The 23,055-nt window shown below is 32.8% G+C and overlaps 1 protein-coding gene across 1 annotated transcript; it reads left to right on the forward strand.

Moving 5' to 3' along the window:
- Positions 1-1,617: 1,617 nt before the first annotated feature.
- Positions 1,618-21,393, forward strand: LOC149486122 (integrin alpha-PS3-like). Its single transcript, XM_089699454.1, has 25 exons — positions 1,618-1,692; positions 2,402-2,540; positions 3,440-3,540; positions 4,123-4,190; positions 4,344-4,395; positions 5,006-5,116; positions 5,707-5,787; positions 6,432-6,524; positions 7,604-7,689; positions 8,337-8,546; positions 9,734-9,833; positions 10,262-10,435; positions 11,228-11,325; positions 12,033-12,120; positions 12,634-12,776; positions 13,125-13,333; positions 14,117-14,333; positions 14,982-15,142; positions 15,463-15,544; positions 18,555-18,650; positions 18,913-19,063; positions 19,417-19,498; positions 19,889-20,000; positions 20,549-20,620; positions 21,244-21,393. Exons 1-25 carry the CDS (start codon positions 1,647-1,649, stop codon positions 21,343-21,345), a joined length of 2,874 nt encoding a protein of 957 aa, XP_089555580.1. The 5' UTR covers positions 1,618-1,646; the 3' UTR covers positions 21,346-21,393.
- Positions 21,394-23,055: the final 1,662 nt, after the last annotated feature.

Raw genomic sequence — 23,055 nt, forward strand, 5'->3', positions numbered from 1 at the left:
TTTGTCTAAAACCTAATAAATTATATACTAAAAGCTTCCTCTTCAATCACTCTATCTATTAAAAAAAATGCATCAAAACCCGTTGCGTAGTTTTAAAGATTTAAGCATACAAAGGGACATAGGGACAGAGAAAGCGACTTTGTTTTATGGTTTTATACTATGCAGTGATTTCTTCAAAGTCGATTAGTATAGAAAATTGGTCCTGAATATACAAAATAATATATTTAATGTCACTGTTACATATTAAAAACCGTTAGATTTCATATAATCTGAAGCGGGTGATCCACTGGCGAGCAAAACCGCTGGTACGCTAACGAACTCGCGAGCCAAAGGTCTAAACCGCCAATGGAGCGTGAATAAAAGTCTGCGGACTTAAAGAACGGCGAATTTGCTCGCTGGCTCGTTGTGCATGCTTGAAATTCTAAGTCCGCGGTCCAGAAAACCGCCAGTGGATCAGGCGAGCCGGCGAGCCTACAGTCTTTTTGCGACTTTCGTGTAGACCGCACGCGCTGCGTCTAGCTACAAAAATGGATTTACGCTCGTTTCGTCGCGAGTTTGTGTCGGAATTTATAAAATGTTTTTAGGAACATGATTGTCTATGGAAGTACATCAGCAGAGACTATAAAAATAAATTGCTAAAAACTTCCGCGTACAATAAACTTTTAGAGATCTACCAAAAAAATGATCCCAACGGTACAATATCTGATATTAAAAACACCATTCAATATCTGCGTCTTTTCTTCTTTTTTTGTTCTTTCTCCTGATTTAAAAGTACCCCCAAGTAACACGCCATGACTTCGCCAACGATGAGAGTAAACTGTTTGGTACGCTAATGGATCACCAACGCGAGTCGACGAGCCAACGAGTCAACGATCTAAACCGTCGGCTCGTCGGCTCGCCAGTGGATCACCCGCTTAACTCGAGAGATTTCCAAATGGCAGTTTATAATATGCTACTGTTTAAAATGTCGGTAATTTATAATAATTATTGTGTATATGTACCTACTTTAAAATAATTCAATAATGTCATAAAAATAATATTTAATGTACATACTACAAAATTTAAGCTAGGTAAATAATTTTTCCAGTCCTCATTGTATCTATATTAATAATAATTAGGGATAAAATAAAATATAATTGATTTATTTAATTTGCGGATTCTGTGCGCAAAATTCTGCGCTTTTTGCATAGTATAAAGTTATTTTATACTATGACTAGCTTCCGCCCACGACTTTGTACGTGCATCCCCGTTTTTCCCCGTTCCCGCAAGAATTTCGGGAAATCCTTTCTTAGCGGATGCCTACGTCCTAACATCTACCTGCATGCCAAATTTCAGCCCGATACGTCCAGTGGTTTGGGCTGTGCGTTGATAGATCACTATATCAGTCACCATTGAGTTTTATATATATATAGATTTTTGTTTAATTTAAATATACACAAATCAGATATATTTAATGGTGATACTTACTTCCTCAATCCTAATATTAATTTTATTACTGTGGAATCTCATGCTTTAATTATGTTAGGATTAGTTATCAATATTACAAGGAAAATACCATATAAATTATAGAACATTGCTTCAAAACAATATCAACTTAAATGTTTCCTCATGTACGTCAATTATTTACGTGATGTGAAACATTTTGGATGCTTTTACGCATTTTATACTTATATAGAAAAATGACGAAACTGAGTGAGTACTGTGAATTCTTATAAAAAACGCTATAATTCTATTTCTATGTGAAATGTACTTTATGTTTATAAATTAAGGCGCAAACAAAGGATTCGTTCCTTAGTAATCTCTTATATATAAAAATGAATCGCAAAATGTGTTGGTAAGCGCATAACTCGAGAACGGGTGGACCGATTTCGATAATTCTTTTTTTATTATATTCCTTTAAGTACCAGGATGGTTCTTACGTAGAGAAAACATATATATGTACCACGGGCGAAGCCGGGGCGGACCGCTAGTGTTTAATAAAAGAGCTTTGAATTATAAAGGAAATTACTAAAAAGCTGTGATTAAGTTCTATAAGGAAGAAAATAAAAAATCATTAAAGATTATTAATTTTAATGAACTATGAAAAGCGCGAAATGTTACATATTAATATACATATTTTGTTGTGTAATTTTTTACATGTTACCACATATTATTAAGAAATTGTTATACGTAATGTTTAGGTAGGTACAATATGAAAATATAATACTTACAATAATTATTAATTTGAAAAGAAAACTACTTACACATTCAATTTTAAACCTGCGGAAAATATAAGATAATATACTTATACTAATTCTCTATTTGCACACAGTCCTGACTATATTTTATATTTTTTCTATCTCTATGAAAACCTGGCAAAGCAATGATGTAAGCTTACCTATAATTATTTCATGTGTTTCAGATATAATTCTTTTAGCTATAATATCGATGGTTCATTGTTTCTACCACATTCCATCTATGAAACAGTTCCGTCCGCAAATACCATTGAAGGAAGATGCTCTTTTTGGATACAGTATAGCTTACCAAGCTTCTACCAAAAGGTAACAATAAGGAATGTTATGTTTTATATAGTACTTGGCTATGCCCCGCGGTTTAACCCTGTTGGTCTTAGCCTGATGATATATAGCCTTCCTCGATAAATGGGCTATCTAAAACCGAAATAATTTTTCAAACCGGACCAGAATTTCCTGAGATTAGCGCGTTCTTTATAATATTAGTATAGAAGTATAGATTGTTTACTTTCCGATACTTTTATAGACACTGATTAATTATTGAGGGTGTTATTGATCATCTATATAGAATCTATAACATTCCATGGGGCAATAATATTCTTATTTGAATGTATTTAAACCGCATTACATAATAACCGGAAAAATATTAGAATAATTAATTTTATGACCGTACCGACGATGAGTTCTTTTGGTATGGTTTTGGTAGTGTGGAAGTTTTAAATGTAGGTATATGGATTATTAGTTAACATATTCTACTATTATTAAAATAAACAATAATGTGAGATAACCCATTGAGCCCCGAACGGCCAGATCCGGCCGCGAAACAATAGATTTTGAGCGGGGGCACACGATGCGTTGCGGCGCCGCACCGCAAAGATTTCACCGTGTCAGTATGTCGCAGCGGCGTCGTAGCAGCGTTGCACAGCGTGTCCTTCCTTGTGATGCAAAATAACTGAGCGGTGCCGCTCCGACGTCGCACCGCATTCACCCCTCCCCGCCTCGTCTTGGTGGTTGCAAGTCCGGTGCGGCGCCGGAGCGCATCGTGTGACATGCCACAGATATTTCTATGTAAGACGACGCAGCGACACCGCTCCGGCGCCGCACCGCCGCCGCAACGCATCGTGTGCCCCCGCCCTTTCTATTGTGTCTGTGATTCCGGGGCCTGATGGAATGAAGTTATTAAAATAAACAATAAAGTTATCTTTCAGGTTGTTTATAAGTGCTCCAAGAGCAGACCACATTGGAAAAGTATTTACCATGGATGAAAATGGAAATATGACTAAAATCTCATTTAACATTATAGAAAAAAGTAAGTAGTACATATTTCAGATATTTTATACCGTATTTGGCCTATTATCCGTTATCTTAATAAGTTAATATATGTATATAAATCTCGTGTCACAATGTTTGTCCTCAATGGACTGCTAAACCACTTAACCGATTATAATAAAATTCCCAGACCATGTGTAGTTCGATCCAACTTGAGAGATAGGATAGTTTAAACATGTAGGTACCCCGGGCGAAGCCGGGGCGGACCACTAGTTAATTACTAGATTTCCGGCCGAGGCGTCGCCCGCGTTTTCAAAGAAAAACCCATATAGTTCCCGTTCTTGTGTGATTTCCGGGATAAAAAGTAGCCAATGTCTTATTCTGGGTGTTCAGCTACCGACAAACCAAATTTTAATGTAATCGGTCCAGTAGTAATTGCGTAAAAAAGTAACAAACATTCATCCATTCATCCAACCATCCTCATAAACTTTCGCATTTATAATATCAGAAGGATTTCCGTAAAATCTATGATAATTCTGTTCTCATTCTGTTTCGAATCCACTTTTAATGGTTTTCTTATTATATTTTATACGATTTTGTTCATTTGGTTGTTTATTTTTAGTGAACATTTCTACGAAACAAAACCTCTGGCTTGGTGCGACTGTGAGGGCTACGAACGCTTTCTTTGTGGTAAATATATGTTTTTTTTTATTTATAAAATATAAATTGTACATAGAGTAATTATGCTTTCGGTTTGAAATAATTGTTCATAATGTATTTTATCTCTCTTAAAATATATTGTGATGTTGTTTCCGATTTTTCATAACATTAATAATTTTTCAGACATGCGCACCACGATATATGGAAATGAAGTATCCATCATGGAAAGATAAAGGTAAAGAAAGAATAAGCTGTCAAGTTTTTTTTTCACTCTAAGGGAAGCACCAATAATATTTGATGAATGTGTTTTTGTTGAACCAATCATATCGCTTCATTTATTTTGAAGTTTGAAGCGTTTAGCGTTGGAATCGATACTATTGGTTATTTACAAATATTATATTCCTTAATACACATCCTCGCACATTATTTGTGGAAAAGCACCCTAACATTAGCTACTAAAAACATTCTTAGGGCCGATTTTTCAATGCTTGGATAAAACTTATTCGTCGAATAATGTATAAAACTACCATTTTAAAAACGTATTCTAATTGCCTGTTTTAAATGACAGTTTACGTGACATTTTAATATTATCGTGTAATACTTTATTGGACGGATATGTTCTATCCAAGCATTGAAAAATCGGCCCTTAATTGAAATAAGAATGTTTGTAATGCTGTACTATTTGGTCATGATTCGTAGTACTTAGTGTAAGTACTACGAAACAAGATTTGTAAAATTGCATGTATTGGTTAGGCGGCTTAAATTATAAATTCACACCCTTATTTTTCAATCATTTTTCTAGAAGGTATATTGCTTTTAAAAAAGGTATTTTTTCCAAAACATAGAGAGATCTATGGCCACTTTGGGGATATGCTTCATACAAGCTGTTAATGCTGATATGCACAGATTGAAAAGTGTTCAAACAAAAGACAGAGCAACGTTTGGTAACAAATTTGGTACGTATATTTGGCATACTTATCTTAATGATTATTAAAAGCTATAGTTTTATGGAATTTGGCTGGTATCTAGGGTCTGCAGAAACTAGATAATCTAGGCATAGCAGTATTCTGTAAGTATCATTTAAGCTATATCTATACTGTTTTCTTTACCGAGAAGACAATATTCTAGAAAATTCTACTGATTTTTCCTCTAGAGTCTATAGGGCAAAAACTACGAGCAAGAAAGCCAAAGTATTTCCATAGCAATTTTAAAATATATCGTCCACTATAATATTCCACTATGTGACAAAAAATATTTTTTTATATGTATGAATTTAATGTTTTTTAATTGTATGAATTTAATTGTATTGAATGTAATTTTATAATACGTATTAATAACATAGACACTAACACAAATATGGATGAATATCTGGAATTAAAAAATAATTTATTTATTATTATTTATTTATATTTTATACTCATTACTTAATTACATAAAGACGTAGCAAAAGTGCAAACAAATAAATGTCAATTCAAAATCACAAATACAATGCCTTTCAATTATTGGAATCCTGTATTCTTGTTTCATTTAAATATTTATTTTTCAGAGTACAGAATGGACTCATTTGGTTGGGAAATTCAATTAGACAAGGAAATGGAAGTTATTTTGGGAAGTCCTATCCAACGAGGTATACACAAAATTATGATTATTTTAATTGTTTCTAAAAGACGTGTTGCTAGACAAATAAAACATATAATTTACTCAATTTTATTCGACTCCTTTCGTGTTTCTTTTAAAGAGATAAATAATATATAATCAAAACTTATAATCTCTATATTTATAAAATTCTCGTCTCACAATGTAAGTTTCCGTACCTACTCCTCCAAAACGGCTGGACCTATTCCCATGAAGTCTTATATATGCCTATTGGATAGATCTAAGAATCAGCCAAAATCTATTTTTCTTACCCCTGTGACAAGAGTACGAAAAAAGTTTTCCGGGACAGTTAGTTTTCTATATAATATTTAATTTGACGCTACAAAATTCAATACAGGACATCTTATACAATTCTAGGTAAGTTTGTTGCATATTGAACAATCTGCTATACACATAAGCTGGTTGGCACATTCGGTTCGTTTCCCTATTTGTAGAACGTCAAAGCTGAAAGCGGGCCTCTTCCCTCACTATGCATTGTATACATCACAAATACAGGGTGCTACATTCGCTATTGTTCAAATTAAAATAGCTTTAAGAAGTATTTCAGAAAACTAGTTATATTACCAATGTATGTCTAAGAAATGTCTATCATACTACTCTGATTAAAAATTGCAGGTCAAGTGTTAATTTATAAAAATCCTCTAAGTGCAGACAATCCTAAACTAATATCGAAAACACAGCCAAGGGATGCAGTTGATCACAATTATGGTATGAATATCTAAATTTAAAATAAAATAAATAAGTATTTTAAATATTTCAGGACAATTTTCACACACGGCACGATCTAATCCCATACTAAGCTTTCGCTTGTGTTATGGAAACCAGATGGCTGATAAACATACATATATATATAATATTATAAATGCGAAAGTAACTCTGTCTGTTACTCAATCACGCCTAAACTACTGAACCCATTTTCATGAAATTTGGTATGGAGATATTTTGATACCCGAGACTACTACATAGGCTACTTTTTATCCTGGGAAAATGATGTAATCCCGGAAATCCCACGGGAACGGGAACTATGCGGGTTTTTCTTTGACTGCGCGGGCCAAGCAGCGGGCGGAAACCTAGTACATATATAATTTTAAATAAATACTTATATAGATAATTAACTTGTTCATCTTATATTCTAAATAAATTATCTATGTTCATTACATAAATATTTGCCTCAGGTGGGAATCGAATCCACGACCTCTGGCCTGGAAGGCAGCCAAGCCAAACGGTCAGTCAATATATAATTATATATAATTTTTTATATATCAAGAAAATATTTTAATTTGTATGAGGTTACTTGTATGTATTACTCGTACTTAAGAATAGTTTGCGTAAAGATGAATGGGGAATTTAGCCTCGTTTATTCACCCCTCATCATGATCCAATAACTAATAATTACAATCCGCGCAGAATTCTTTTCGGATGGTAAAAATTGACACTATTTAGCATGGTAGACAAGACTGATTTCATAACAATTTTTAAAACCTAAAAATAAAATAATAAAAATAAAATTCAAATGAATTTTAATAACAATATGGCCCATCGCAAGGTTGTCTTATTGTTTTTATAAATTTTGTCTTAAAAATATTAACGATGAATGAAATTTGCGGACTTTCCTTGGATTTATTTATGAAACTGTTATGGTTTTTAAATAGATACTTCAACCGGCTTTTCTTCTTTATGTACCTAGAGATAATTTTAAACATGATGTGGGTATTTCTAAAATTTTAAGAATGATAACCCTTAGAACCATATTTAAAATTTAATAATCATTTCAATAAGTTTTTCAGGTTATGGCATAACAACTGGAAGATTCTTTACAAATGAATCGTTGTTTGCAATAAGTTCAACGTTTGGAGATATCGGAATTGGAAAGGTAAGATTTTCCTTGACAAAGATATGAATACGAAATTTCAGGAAGTTGCGGTTCGTCCTTTAGAAAATTACATCCATACTAATATTATAAATGCGAAAGTAACTCTGTCTGTCTGTCTGTTACTCAATCACGCCTAAACTACTGAACCAATTTTGATGAAATTTGGTATGGAGATATTTTGATACTCGAAAAAGGACATAGGCTACTTTTTATCCCGGAAATCCCACGGGAACTCTGCGGGTGTTTTTTTTTAACTACGCGAGCGAAGCCGCGGGCGGAAACCTAGTTATCAATATAAGTCAAATCTGAATATCAAATCAGAGTTTAGAAACTGCTATGATCATAATAGATTTCTTTCTATTGAAAATTCCTAAGTACCTACACTTTTCTATAAAACTTATAATCGGACAAAGTGTATACATATGTATATTGTTTATTTTTGGTTTAAATTTTCATTTAGTACTGGGGTGATAAAATATGGAAATTATGGAAATCATAACGAAAATCAAAAAGAAAGATATGGGCCATCGGAAAATTTTAACAATCAAAATAGTTAAAACAATTTACTTGAACAATAGAGAAACGAGAGAAACAATGTTTCCTTCGATTTTACATTTCTTACAATAAACGTAATTACGTAATTTCAGGTATTTTTCTTCAACAAGAAATACACCAACATTCAGACGATAATAAACGACCAAGTGGGTATCATGTTTGGTGCCGCGCTATGTGCTCTAAGGTTGAACGTTAACTATGATTCGCTACTCATTGGTGCTCCAACATATGCTGAGAATATAGATCGTAATGACGCAGGAGCAGTGTATGTTTATGTACCCGATTCAGACTATAACGCTAATGTGAGTAAAATGATTAGTTAATATCTATACCACAGAATAATAACTAGTAGCTAGCTATCTATACTATTAATATACATATTAATACCAGCTGCGCCCCACCGTTTCACCCGCGTGGCTCCGCTTCTGTTTGTCTAAGCGTGATGATACATCGGAGGTGGGCCCGTAACCGGGCGTCCGCTGCCAGGGTCGTGGACGATTTCTAAGAGTACCCGCGGCCCCGGCTAACTGCGCGGCTCGACGGAACACAGTGGGGTTTTAGTCGGTAATAATCCGACATAACCCTTGGCTCCATCCCCGGGGGCCGTGGGTATCTTTGGAAGATTTCCCCACTATAAAAAAAAGCGTGATGATAAATGGGTTGCCTTCCTCGATAAATGGGTTTTATAATATTAGTATACTACAGATTATAATACCGAAGAGTTTATTCTTTTGTATGAACGCGCTAATCTCAGGAACTACTGGTCCGATTTGAAAAAAAATTCGGTGTAATATAGCCCATTTATCGAGGACTTTACTTAATATTATAAAAGAAATGTTTGAGTTTGTTGGTTTCATCAAGAATTATAGGGACAGTTCAAACGAATTTTGCGTTGGATTTGAGTTTGTTGGTTTCATCAAGAATTACAGGGACAGTTCAAACGAATTTTGCGTTGGATAGAGTACTCTAAGTCTCTCTATATTACTTATTAATATCGCGTTTATATTATTTGAAGTTATTAACAAATAGTACAAATCAGGGAATATTACTTTTAAGGGCATCGGATGATACGATTTATTGTAGGGTATACAAGAGAAAATATAGACAGAATTATTGTTATCGTATTTATTGAACTCGGTAATCTCTATATATATATATATATATATATATATATATATATATATATATATATATATATATATATATATATATATATATATATATATATATATATATATATAACTCAAAGGTGACTGATATAGTGATCTATCAACGCACAGCCCAAACCACTGGACGTATCGGGCTGAAATTTGGCATGCAGGTAGATGTTAGGACGTAGGCATCCGCTAAGAAAGGATTTACCGAAATTCTTGCGGGAACGGGGAAAAACGGGGATGCACGTACAAAGTCGTGGGCGAAAGCTAGTATCATTATGATTGTCAAAGAAAAATTGGTTGTTTATATCAGTAGGTATTTATTTGTTTTGCAGAGATTAGTTTTTAAGAAGATAATAAAAGCTACGGAACCCGGAGGCTATTTTGGCAATTCGATACTTAATTTGGGTGATATGGATGGAGATGGAAAAGATGGTAAGTAAAACAAGGAAAAATCAACATCTATATTAACAAGAACATTATCTTATAGAATTTTAGGAGTTGATTTTATAAAATTACAATATTATTATTTTAACTAGCTAGTAGCTACCTATCAAAACATAAACTATGTAAATTAAAAGTAAGCTAAATCCCAAAATACATAATTGGGATTTACACACAATTCATAATTTTACATCACCATAGTTATATATACTTGTATACATTCTACTACGATCGAATCAACTCTTATTACTTTAATACCTACCTTCTGTCAGCTGGACATATTTCTCCACACATTCCAAGGAATATAATTTATATTCTTGACTTTCTGAATGTTTAGAAATTACAGACCTTTTAACAGATTTTAAACGCGATTTATTCATTATATTCTTTTCCCGATGTTTCGAATGTTTATTCTTCAGAAGTGGCAATAGCAGCTCCATACGAAGACAACGGCGCGGGGGCTGTGTATATTTATTCAGGCCATTCGCTCTTGAATCAACCAACTACCTATCGGGTTAGGATAAAGCCAGAAGGATTTCGCTCGTTTGGCTTCAGTATGACACCCGTTGAAAATCAAGAAAACGGATGCAATGGTAAGCTTGATTCTTATTCATCAGTGTATAAGAGGAATTTTATGGCACTTTTAAAGTTAAATTAGTATGAACAGACTCAAGCAAAAAAACATGTTACCTATTCTTAATGCTTTTTTAGGGACGCCGCGCCGTGTTAATATAGACCATAGATTTTATTTATTTATTATAATGCTTTGACCGCCTCCATGGTACAGTGGTTGACGCGTGAGCGTAGCACCGAGGGGTCCTGGGTTCGATTCCCGGTGGAGACGAAGAAAAAAAAATGTCTCGTTCTGGCAGGACATAGAAGGCTGATCACCTACTTGTCCCTAAAGGAAATGGATCAGTGAAACAGATGTATAATCTCATCATCTGCCCTTTACCCCATTAGGACTTCACTTTTTTATATACTTTACTAGCTTTCCACCCGCAGCTTCACCCGCGCAGTCAAAGAAAAACCCGCATAGTTCCCGTTCCCGTGGGATTTCCGGGATTGCGTCATTTTCCCGGGATAAAAAGTAGCCTATGTCCTTTCTCGGGTATCAAAATATCTCTATACCAAATTTCATGCAAATTGGTTCAGTAGTTAAGGCGTCAATTGAGTAACAGACAGACAGACAGAGTTACTTTTGCATTTATAATATTAGTATGGATTTATTATTAAAACCATTATTTCTCTTTCAGTTATGGTATATATAAGTGATCTTAACACTTTCTCCATTGCTCTAATTAATATAATTGATTAATGAATTACAATTTGGTGTTAAGATAAATTGCAATTAATTGACTTAATTAAAGTTCCTTAATTTGTAGATTTATCCATCGGAGCTCCGTACAGTAACAGCGTGTTTCTTTTTCAATGCATGGCTTCTGTGACAGTCCAATTAAGAGCAATACTTCCAAGCTTTCAGGTAAAAAAAAAATACTCTATACGCTTTTACGATTAAAATTATATGAAGCAATTATCATTACATTAATAATTGAATTTCATCCATTGTCATAATTTCGACTCTCCCTTTAAAATCCCTTCAAATTTACTAGAGACATTACGACCTACATTAAATTCATTGATTGTATAATTACGCAATTTATAAGTTTACTAACTGTGCCCCGCGGTTTTACCCGCGTTGCTCCTTCGGTCTTAGCGTGATGATATATTATAGCCTATAGCCTCCCTCGATAAATGGGCTAACACCGAAATAATTTTTCAAATCGGAGATCAGTAGTTCCTGAGATTAGCGCGTTCAAACAAACAAACTCTTCAGCTTTATAATATAAGTATAGATTATTGAAAGCTATTTAATTTACATTCCATGTTGTTACGATCATATCTATATATATATAAAACTCAAAGGTGACTGATATAGTGATCTATCAACGCACAGCCCAAACCACAGGACGTATCGGGCTGAAATTTGGCATGCAGGTCATAACGTAGGCGTCCCCTAAGAAAGGATTTTAGAAAATTCATCCCCTAAAGGGGTAAAACAGGGGATAGAAGTTTGTACCATGAAAAATTATTTCCACGCAGGCGAAGCTGCGGGCAACAGCTAGTTCTAATAATATAATTGCTTTTTTATTGTAATGTTTAGTTTGTGACTCTTTTCTTATTTTCTAGTTTGCGCATGCTGATAAATTGGAAAACTTTGACATGGAAGTATGCTTGGATGTAACGTATCCTGAAAAGCCAAAGGAAATTGATGCAGGTAATTTAATCTTCTTATCTTTATATATAAAAATGAATCGCAAAATGTGTTGGTAAGCGCATAACTCGAGAACGGCTGAACCGATTTCGATAATTCTTTTTTTATTATATTCCTTGAAGTACGAGGATGGTTCTTATGTAGAGAAAACGTAAATATTATGTACCACGGGCGAAGCCGGGGTGGACCGCTAGTTTTTAATACAATTATTGAATATATGTATAGGTAATTTGATTATCATGAAGACTTTGTATAGATTAATGTTATACAAAGAAGGGAAATACACAATTACACAGTCATGTCTGAAAAAAATGTTGAGATATCCCAATCTCAATTAAATCTATAAAATATATTATTACTGATATTTAGATTATAGATAGCTAAGTTCAAAGAAAAACATGCTTATTATTATAAACCATCGATAACAGTAATAAAAAACAATGAGCGCCAATACCGTGAATTATTAATAAAATTTTTGATGAAAAACCTTACCAATTTCATTATGTTCGTTCACAGCTGTAGAAATCAAAATTGAATTATCGACTATATATTCGAAGTTAAAAGAGGGAACCGACAACGGTATTTTTTCTTACGTTGTAGCTTTGAATAAAACAGAACCGTTTTATTGTCGCAAACTGGGAGTGCAAGTGAAAATACCGGTGAGTCTTTATATATCAAAATTCTTAAGTAATTCTGTAGAAGACAAAATTTCAAAACTAGACGTTCTTTTCTTTCGTTCTTTCTTTCTAATAGTAATAAGTTGTTAAGGCAAAAATAAAGGATTTATTTATTTATAAACAAGATACTCTCCTACTAGATCTGCATATTTTATTCTTAATACTTCGTCTTTAGAAGACAAAAAGATGTGTATTAGTTTAATTAATTATTTAACTATTGCAATTACGGTAAATTTTGTAAGTGTCTTGGTTTCAAAACCGTTCAGTCATGAAAAACTTGTAATCTTAGTATTAAAATAATTCAGTCACCTATAAGCCCTATATTTACAGAAAAGTGAGTTCTTCCAAGTGATCGAGTACAATATAACAGCAGCTCTTCTAAATAGTCCCGAAGAGTACGCAAATTATGATCCAACGCGAGTTCTCTTGAGCGAGAGAAGTCGGTTGTCAATACGAGGCAAGGAGTCGGTATCGACGTGTGGAGCTGCTAAATCTGTTTGTGTGCCCAACCTTGTGCCTACAGTTACGTCTTCTATGAAGTAAGTATTGTGCTGGTACTAACATAGATAGACCAGTGATGTTCTAGACAAATAGACGGTTTTAAATTGTTGTCTTATTAATTTAAATCTTATTAATAATTATATCATATTATGAGTTGCAATGAGAAATATTGTTTAGTTGAAGGCTAAAAATCGTTTCATACTTGATAAATTTAAGGCAATTATAATTAGTACAGTTTTGGGTTATGCATCAATATAATTTTGTAATTATTTTTATTAGTCTCTAAACAAATGAGGAACCTTTCAGTTAAGTTTAAGCACAGAATACCTAATAGTAGCTAAACGCTACAGAACGGACACTCTCCGCCTCCCGCCAAAATTAAACTTACCTCACCCCGCGCGATCGTGATTAAAATGGGCCATATTTTTCTGCAAGGACGATACGCAACGAAGATTGACAACATTAATCAAATTGACTTAAAGTAATTTTATTATTTTGGATTTGTGATTATCGTTTTTCGTAGAAAATGGTTAGATATTGTGCTGTTTACGGATGTATTTCATCAGAAAAACGCGAATTTTTTTTTACGCTAGTCACAAATGTGCCAACCATAAAGCGTTAACACACACATTTGCAGTCTCTACAGTGTGACTGTCAAAACGATAATTTTGTATGGAGTGTCCGGGGTGTGGTTTAAATTTACTTAAAAATTTTACCTAAAACGATGAGAATTTTGAAACATTTTTAATAAAACGATGTTTTCCATAAAACAATCAAACCGAAACAATTCTAATTTCTATTACAATTCAATTTATTTTCAGATCACTCAATTCATCAACATTTGAATATTGGCTAGGGAGTAGTGAAAGGGAAAATTTCGCTATTTCTTTACAAAATAAAGGTGACCCGGCGTATTCGTCCTGTACTCACATACAGATTAAAGGGGCCAATGTTCTGACTCATCCCCGAAGTTGTAGTAAGGACGATACGATCTTTATCTGCAAACCCCGTTTACCTTTGCAGAGCGGTGATATTTGGGTATGTATAGAAATAAATAATTTAAAATCGTCAATCGATTTTTTTTTTTATTATTAGACATTATTACACAAATCGACCTAGTCCCACAGTAAGCTCAATTAAGGCTTGTGTTGTGGGTACTAGGCGACGATAAATATAATATTTAATAAATACATATATAGATAATAACACCCAGACCCAAGAACAAATAATTAAGTTAATCACACAAATATTTGCCCTGACCGGGGATCGAACCCGGGATCGTCGGCTCAGTAGGCAGTTACTTTACCACTGCGCCAACCGCGTCGATTAGATAAGGTATTCGCCTAAACTAGGAATAAGTCTGTGTTAGAGACAACCTATTTGGGTTATACATATTATATCCCTTCTCCCTTCTCTTTTTGTAAACATTACATTAAAAATCTAACTAATATTATAAAATGCGCAAGCTACTCTGTCTGTCCTTTCTTCACGCCTAAACCATGGAACCGATTTGGATAAAATTTGGAATAGAGATTATTTGAGCCCTGAGGAAGGATTTTATCCTGGAAATCCGATCCGAAGAACACAGGCGAAGCTGCTATTGAAATTATAGTCATGCATGAGTTTAAGGCATCGTTAAACTGTAAATATTTTCGCTTAAAAATAATTTATTAAAAATTATTACAGAATATAGAAGATTTTGTAATAGAAACAGGACTATTGAATAGTAAGGATAAGTACATAAAAATAATCAACGAAGTGTACAGTCACTGCGGCAACGCTTCTGAAAAACAATATTATGAAAACACTGTTATGTTGTATCCCGACTCTAATATTCAGTTGAATGGGTAATTTTATTTACATAATATAATATTATGTATTTTATAAATATATTTTTATTTCTGTTCTGTGTGTTAGATTATTAAGATTTATATTTTTTTACATAAAACGCTTTGTATTTCTATGTATTCAAAATAGAAGTTTATTCTTATAGTAACAAACATATATTATATGCTTTATATGCATACACAAAGCACATGCAATATTTATTATTAAAAATAAAAAAGTGTCCATAAAGTCACCTGAAAAATAATAAAAAATAGAGGTTTTACCTACTAGTAGATAATTGGTCTGAAAAAAAGATGAGACATATTTTCTAAATTTACAGAGTAACAAATCCAAATAATATGATTAATACAACTGTAGACGAGTTAAACACGATTGAGAAGAAATTTGAACACGTTTATACTGTAAGTACCTATCAAGTTTTATTAATATTTATAGTATTAACAAGCTATCGACCCCGGCTTTACCTGTACAGTGGTGAAAATTGGGGCGTATTACCCGTGGTCCCCCCGCTATGACCCACTGTGGGTCTACGGGGAATAATTTTTCCCCGTGGACCCACTACTATAGAGTGGGACTACGGGTAAATGAAATAAAAGAATTTTTTACCCGTGGTCCCCCGCTGTCATGCTTTGAAGTTTGAACATTATAGAGGTTGGATTATTATTAGAATCTCTTTGCACGATGATTATTTTTTTTATATTGGCCGGTTGATCGTCCTGTGTTTTAACGTCAACCTTATATATAATAGAAAATCTTTATGGACCTGCATCAATAAACGAAAGGAAAAATGTCGTGGTTCTGTTACTGTGAATGATGACGTAATATATTTTCTATTCCTATTGTTATTAATATTCTTGTATATAATCTTAATTTTCCTCTATTTAAATATCATATATATTATTGAAATGTTGTCACTTAAGTATAGGGCTTTGGAATCATCATTATGAAAAATTAAAATGTAAAGTTTACATAGTTTTAAAAGAGTTTATGTCCGCCTCTTTGTAGAAACTGCATTTTTAACCTGTTGTAAAAGCGCTTATGAAGGAAGTCTAGTTAAATGTATTTGAGTTTAAGTTTATTTACAATCTTACAGAGAATGGAGGTTATCAAGGAACGCACACACAAATGTGTCCCGAAATTACTTCAAAACGAAACCGCCCTTGCAATTAATGAAATAAGAGAAGTTGCACATAACACCGATAGGCCTATACCCGAAATTTATGATGAGGCCTTAAATAACTGGCAACAGAAAGGGTATAATCTTATTATGCCACTACCCAAATTTCAAAATGCCAAACACAGTATTTACAACGCTCGAAACAAATCTACAGGCATGATTAAATTAAATTTTAAATTTCTTGAAGAAGTGCAGATACCACAGCAGCACTCGCAATATGTAGTGGCAGATTACTTCGATGGGCACACCAAAATAATAATCTTTTGTATGGAAGAATATAGACACTTTATTAATAACGTAAAAGAAATATTTGGCGACGCAACTTTCAAGTGTACTCCATCTCCTTTTGCTCAATTATTTATCATTCACGGTGAATTTGGGAGTACAAGTACTACAACCAACGTTAGGCCCTTGCTATATGCTTTGCTTAGCGATAAAACTAGCGAAACATATGTGACGCTTTTTCACTTAATTAAATCGCAATTTCCCAATTTTGAACCTATAAAATACCATTGTGATTTTGAGCTTGCTGCACTTAATGCTATTAAAATCCTATTTCCCGATATTAGTGTTGTTGGTTGTTATTATCACTGGTCCCAAGCTATGTGGAGAAAAGGGAAGAAAATGTTTGGGCTAAGAAAATCAAAACCAGCAAAAAGATTAGTTGGTTTGGTTAGCGCAATAGCATTACTTCCCAAAGACTATCTCCATAGTGGCTGGGACTACATAAGATTACAATACAATCACACAGATAATAAGAAAATCCAAAAGTTTTTACGCTATGTTGAATCTCAATGGCTGACAAGGGATGTCTCTAATGTTCTCAGTGTTTTTGCAAACAGACACCGCACAAATAATGTTTCCGAATCCTGGCACGCAAAAATTAATAAAAATTTGAACAAAAAGAAAACTAACCTATTAAGACTGTTAAATGAATTAAAGAAATTGACTACCTTCCAAAATAATTCCCGAGTAAAATCAAGATCTAGCATCGCCGTTGAGAATGACGATTTTATAGGAAAAGTTTTAAAGGAGCTTATTGCAGGCGATATAACGGTTGGCAATGCGTTGGAAAAATTGCGATGAAAATCTTTTCAAACATTACAATTTGTTGCTCACACTTTCTACGCGTGTTTAAGAAGAATCTATACATACATATAAAAATTCATAGGAAAGTCAAAACTGTACATATTTTAATATTTTTTAAAAGAATACTTGGGGCGTGATCTAAGATAGATACCGAAGCCAAAAATATAGTTTTTAGAATTTTTGTCTGTATGTATGTCCGGGCTAAACTCAAAAAGTACAAAATTTGGCTTGAGACCTAAGGAAGGACATAGGATAGGTTTTATCCCGGAAATCCCACGGGAACGGAAACTATGCGGATTTTTCTTTGGGCGAAACCGCTGGCGGAAAGCTATTAATAAAGTATGGACTATATTGTAAGATGGTATTACTATGGAATGTATACAATTCAGAAGGGCTAAATGTTTTTTCATTGCTCTAATAAAATCAATAAAATTATATCGAGTTCTATAACGGTTACGAATATGTGATTTTTTATTTTGGAATATCCGTTTGTTCGGATAAATTAAAATAAAATTATAAAAATAATAAAAATTTGGTTTTATTTCTAATTATTTTTTTATTATAATCATTCACATTGATTAGTTACAATATTAATATATTTATCCAATTTTCAAACAAAAAAGGACAGTCCATTAGAAAATGCATTCAGGGTTAAAAAAATATTTTAAAAATTAAAAATTTAATGAGTAATTTATAGATTTATATTCAATTTTCTATCAGGTAAAACAATAGCTCGTAGACCAAATATGTGTAATAAATGGCAAAAGTGGGGATAAAAATGCTTGTAAATACCCAACTGGTGTATACTTCTACATTGGGACTACGGGGAAAGAAATTATGAGATTAATTACCCGTGGTCCCACTGAAAATGACAGTTCAAAGATATTCTAGTTTAAACTATAGCAGTGGGTCCACGGGGAAAAATTATTACCCGTAGACCCACAGTGGGACATAGCGGGGGGACCACGGGTAATACGCCAAAATTGGTCGTAAGCGATAAGACAGTTTTGCTGAAGATTATCACATTATCAGATGTATAGTTTGTAATTCTATACAGAACATACAGATATAAATATTTATTTTTATGTATACAGTTTGTGTTTATACTTCATTGTTTAATTTTTTTAAATCTGTTTTTTTTTCAGATAACGAATAGAGGAAAAACAAATTGGGTGGGGATGCAAAGCGAGATTGTATTCAATAATAGTTTCTACATCGATTTCCTCAACACTACAATATATGTAAGCTAATTATTTTTCAATATTTATTCATATAAGTAATTAGTTTTGGTGAAGATTGGTTACAAAGTGAAATAAGTTAAAATGTTGTTCACAAACAACCTTTTTTGTATGTTGATTGTTTAACTATGTTTCCCCGTCTCGTTGTAGTGTTCGAAATATCGGGTTAATTAATATGATGAATAAATCACGTTTAAAATCAGTTAAACAGTCTTTAATTTGAAGATAAAAGAATACATTTCCCGCTTTTCTTGTAATTTTCTAGGCGTATCCCGAATGGGGTGCCATTGAATGTCCTGTAAGTGAAGGAAGTAATTCAAACTATGAGAACAAATTTATTTGCAATATTGGTGATATGAGACCGAATCAGAAAATAACGATATATATCAGTATCGTGACGAAAATTGGATCTTTTGGTTAGTGAAATATATCCACATTTTTAAGGTCTTTTTTATGTTTTAAGTGAATGTTCTTTAGGCGCGTTGAGAGTAAAATTTCAAAGACGCGTCTTGGAAATACCGTCACGTCATAGAGTAAGGCGACGATTTTGGTATCACTGAATCTTACCAAAGAAGTTTCACTTCTGACACGTCGTGTGCTCGGGTCGGCACACACGCTCTTTTTTCATTTTTCTTTGTCATCATTTACATGATTTAAACGACAAAAAAATATTTGATGGACAAAATTAATCTCTAAAATGAATTATTATATATCTATTGTCTATTTTAAATTAGTTATCATTTTTAATAATTATCTTCTTTCCTTACAGAAGAATCGAATGATGTTAAAAACATATCAATATCAACTGCAATACATTTGATAGATGTACACAGTTCATGGCTAAGTATAGGGTAAGGAAATTTATAATTGCAAATGTTGTATTTTATAATAATTTGTCCTGATACGAGTTCCCAAAAAACGTAATATACCTACTTTATACAAACAAGTTGGCTCTGGCCAAGTCATCTTTTTTGGAAGTTATCTAAATTACAAGAAATCAATATAATCATAATTTTTTTAAATTAAAACTTCTTTAGGCGCCTTGAGAGTAAAATTTCAAGGTCGCGTCATGGCAATACCGTCACGTCGTGGAGTAAGGCGAGTATTATGGTATCTTGGAATCTTGTCAAAGTAGTTTCACTTCTGTCACGTTTGCTCGGCACATTCGCTCCTTTTTTTCCTTTTGAATCTTTATAAAAGGCAGATAATAATTGAATTTATGTATTAAACATTATTTTCAGGCTCGAGACCATATTACTCTGTCAAACGCCGTCTGTAGCTCTGTGGATTATTATCCTTGCTGTTGTATTTAGTTTGATCTTGCTTGGTATTATAGCGTATGTGCTCTATAAGGTAAGCTCTATAAAATGATTAAAAATAATATTATCTCCTATATTGTTACAACAAAACTAAATTCTTCTAATACGTTATTACCTATACTATATGAACTGAAATTTTAATACTAATATATGGTCCGAAATCTTTTCTGTAGTAATATTTTAGTATCCATTTAATGAATGTTCAGTCAATAAACATTTTCTTATCAACGTAGATCATAAAATTTAAGATAAGGCTTCCATTATTTGTAATGATATCTCAAGAACTGAACAAAATATTAAATATCTCATTTTATTTCATATACTTACTCAGTACTCACACATTTATAAAATCTAAATGGTTTATTAAAATTCAACGTACTTCATTTATAATGATTACACATTCTTTAAATTAATTATCCCAATAAACAGCATCGCGTATTGTAAAACAATTCTGTCATATATAACGCAGAAGACAAAATTTATTTTAAATTAAAAGCAGTGCGGTATTTCATCAAATTGTTAATTAAATGTTCAATATCTTATAACGATGACAATATTAATTAATCTCTGTTCCCGGCACAGTGCGGTTTTCTGCGGCGAAAGAAAAAAGGTGAACTGAAAATATTGAAGAAAGAGTACCATAGACGGAGTATGGTAAGAATTATAAGACTATGTAGTCACTCCAGGCTTTGCTTATATTTTATGCTATTTATAAAAAAAAGAGAGTTAGATCTCAAACTAATTTAATTTCAAATTAAAAAAAAATCGATAGGTACAATTGTTTTATCTTGAGAGCATATTTAAATCCATACTAATATTATAAATGCGAAAGTAACTCTGTCTGTCTGTCTGTCTGTTACTCAATCACGCCTAAACTACTGAACCAATTTGCATGAAATTTGGTATGGAGATATTTTGATACCCGAGAAAGGACATAGGCTACTTTTTATCCCGGAAAAATGACGCAATCCCCGAAATCCCACGGGAACGGGTTTTTCTTTGACTGCGCGGGCGAAGCCACGGGCGGAAACCTAGTTATAAATAAAGAAGAACACATATTTTCGCGTTTTTAATAATAGTATGAATTCTTTGAAACATGTAAAGCGGTAGACATTGTATGATCAAAATACTCTTTTAAATGAGCAAATAGTGTCTGCTTTTGAGCTTTACCTTACCGACCTTCAAAACATTTTTTGATATAATAAAACAAATAACTAGTAATTACAATAGTTAGAAATTTATTAAGTAACAAATTTGATTATAATTTTATGTTACAGTTACGACAATCAATGCGTGCTTCTAGAATGAACACAGGAGATCATGATATCTTGATGCAACATGAAGAAAATGATCAGGAAAATAAAGAACATTCTTCATAGATTTAGTTTTAATAAAATATTTATGTAATGACATTTTTTTTTATTTCATAATTCTATCGTGCTTTTTCTATTCCTTTAGTTCTTTGTCATATATCACAGTTACATATTTTGTAATTAAATTATTGTTATACTGACATTATTAAAAAGAGCAACTGTGGAGTTTCTTGCCGATTCTTCTCCATAGATACTGCTTTCCGAATCGGTGGTAAATGTTAAAAATATGTAATAAATATGGCGTTTCAAAAGTGCTTCTCGAAGAAGTCTAATTGAATAAATAAATGTTTGAGTTTGAGTTATATGTTTTATCAACAGTAACAGACACAGTATTGATGCTACTAAGTTCAATTTTATCTACTTGATACTTAAAATTAAAATTAAAGTTCTAATCTCGAGGCATTCCGGTTTGAGCTGATACCTAATTACTTATACTTAGGTAATAAATTTTACCTAAGCTTTTACTATATCATTTCAAGCAAGTTATTGGTCAAAATCTAGTGTTTTCCTAGTATTAGGCAAGTAAAAGAAAGGAATCAAGTCAAATTATTGAATTTTTAGTCCGGAATAGTTAGTTATCTTTACCTTCATCATAACCTCAAGGAAACATAATTTGTACGGAAGACCTACATTCAATTTAAAAAAACATAGTCAAAGTCGCAGGCTGCCACTAACACCCGTGATATATTGTCTCACTACGTACATTTTTAATAAGTAATAAACTAAATGAATCCAACATAAACTAGTTTATTAAAAGTTGCGCACAAAACAAAGCCAGCGCGGTATAACACAACATTGTTCAAAAGAAAATTAATGAATAAAACTTTAAGAATATTGCATCGAGCTTCTTAACTAGCGATGCTGTTTTTATATTTTTGTGATGGATTTTGTTAGCTTAATAACTTTAGAAATTACGGACTTTGAGGTTTATAGTGTACTAGAGGTCCGCCCCGGCTTCGCCCGTGGTACATATTTCGCAATAAAAGATAGCCTATGTCCTTTCTCGGGTATCAAAATATCTCCATACCAAATTTCATGCAAATTGGGTCAGTAGTTTAGGCGTGATTGAGTAACAGACAGACAGACAGAGTTACTTTCGCATTTATAATATTAAGTATGGATTAATAAGAAATTATTTTACTGTATACTTATACTTTACTAGCTGTTGGTCTTACCGTGATGATATATATAGCCTATAACCTTCCTCAATAAATGGGCTATCTAACACCGATATCATTTTTCTAATCGGACCAGTAGTTCCTGAGATTAGCGCGTTCAAACAAACAAACAAACAAACTCTTCAGCTTAATAATATTAGTATAGATTATATCTAAAGAGTGAATTACACACGATAAGGTATAAAGAAGATGCCTTTCAAACATCTAAATGAGGAAAAAAAAATTAGTTGATTTCAGTCTGTGTGCTCTACATTACACAGATGATTTCGTAACTACATATTTCACTAGATAGTTAAGTAAACAGCTAAACAGGTGAGATATAATTTAACATAATGTTTTCGTTGAGGATCGAACACCGGACCTCCCATTTTCATAATAGAATTATCAAAAACTTCCTTTCTGTGTTGATATAAAAATTTAAATTCGATGTTTAAAAAAAGTGTTCGCATTTAATCATTTTAACAGAAGTTATTTTTAGAGTTGTTCGTGAGTGAATTTTGAAATAATAAACGGTATATAAAATATTTTAAGCTGTGTC

This window comes from Colias philodice, chromosome 9 (genome assembly GCF_061535455.1).
Source record: "Colias philodice isolate Cphi_HAF_F1 chromosome 9, ilColPhil1 Martin Lab GWU primary, whole genome shotgun sequence".
Classification (NCBI taxonomy): Eukaryota; Metazoa; Arthropoda; class Insecta; order Lepidoptera; family Pieridae; genus Colias; species Colias philodice.

What these genes read in the sequence shown, in the direction of transcription:
- LOC149486122 (XM_089699454.1), top strand. Translation starts at nt 1,647, where the DNA reads ATGCTTTTACGCATTTTATACTTATATAGAAAAATGACGAAACTGA. An exon ending in CTACGAACGCTTTCTTTGTG is followed by an intron (nt 4,191 to 4,343) that starts GTAAATATATGT and finishes ATAATTTTTCAG; the next exon opens with ACATGCGCACCACGATATAT. An exon ending in GAGATATCGGAATTGGAAAG is followed by an intron (nt 7,690 to 8,336) that starts GTAAGATTTTCC and finishes ACGTAATTTCAG; the next exon opens with GTATTTTTCTTCAACAAGAA.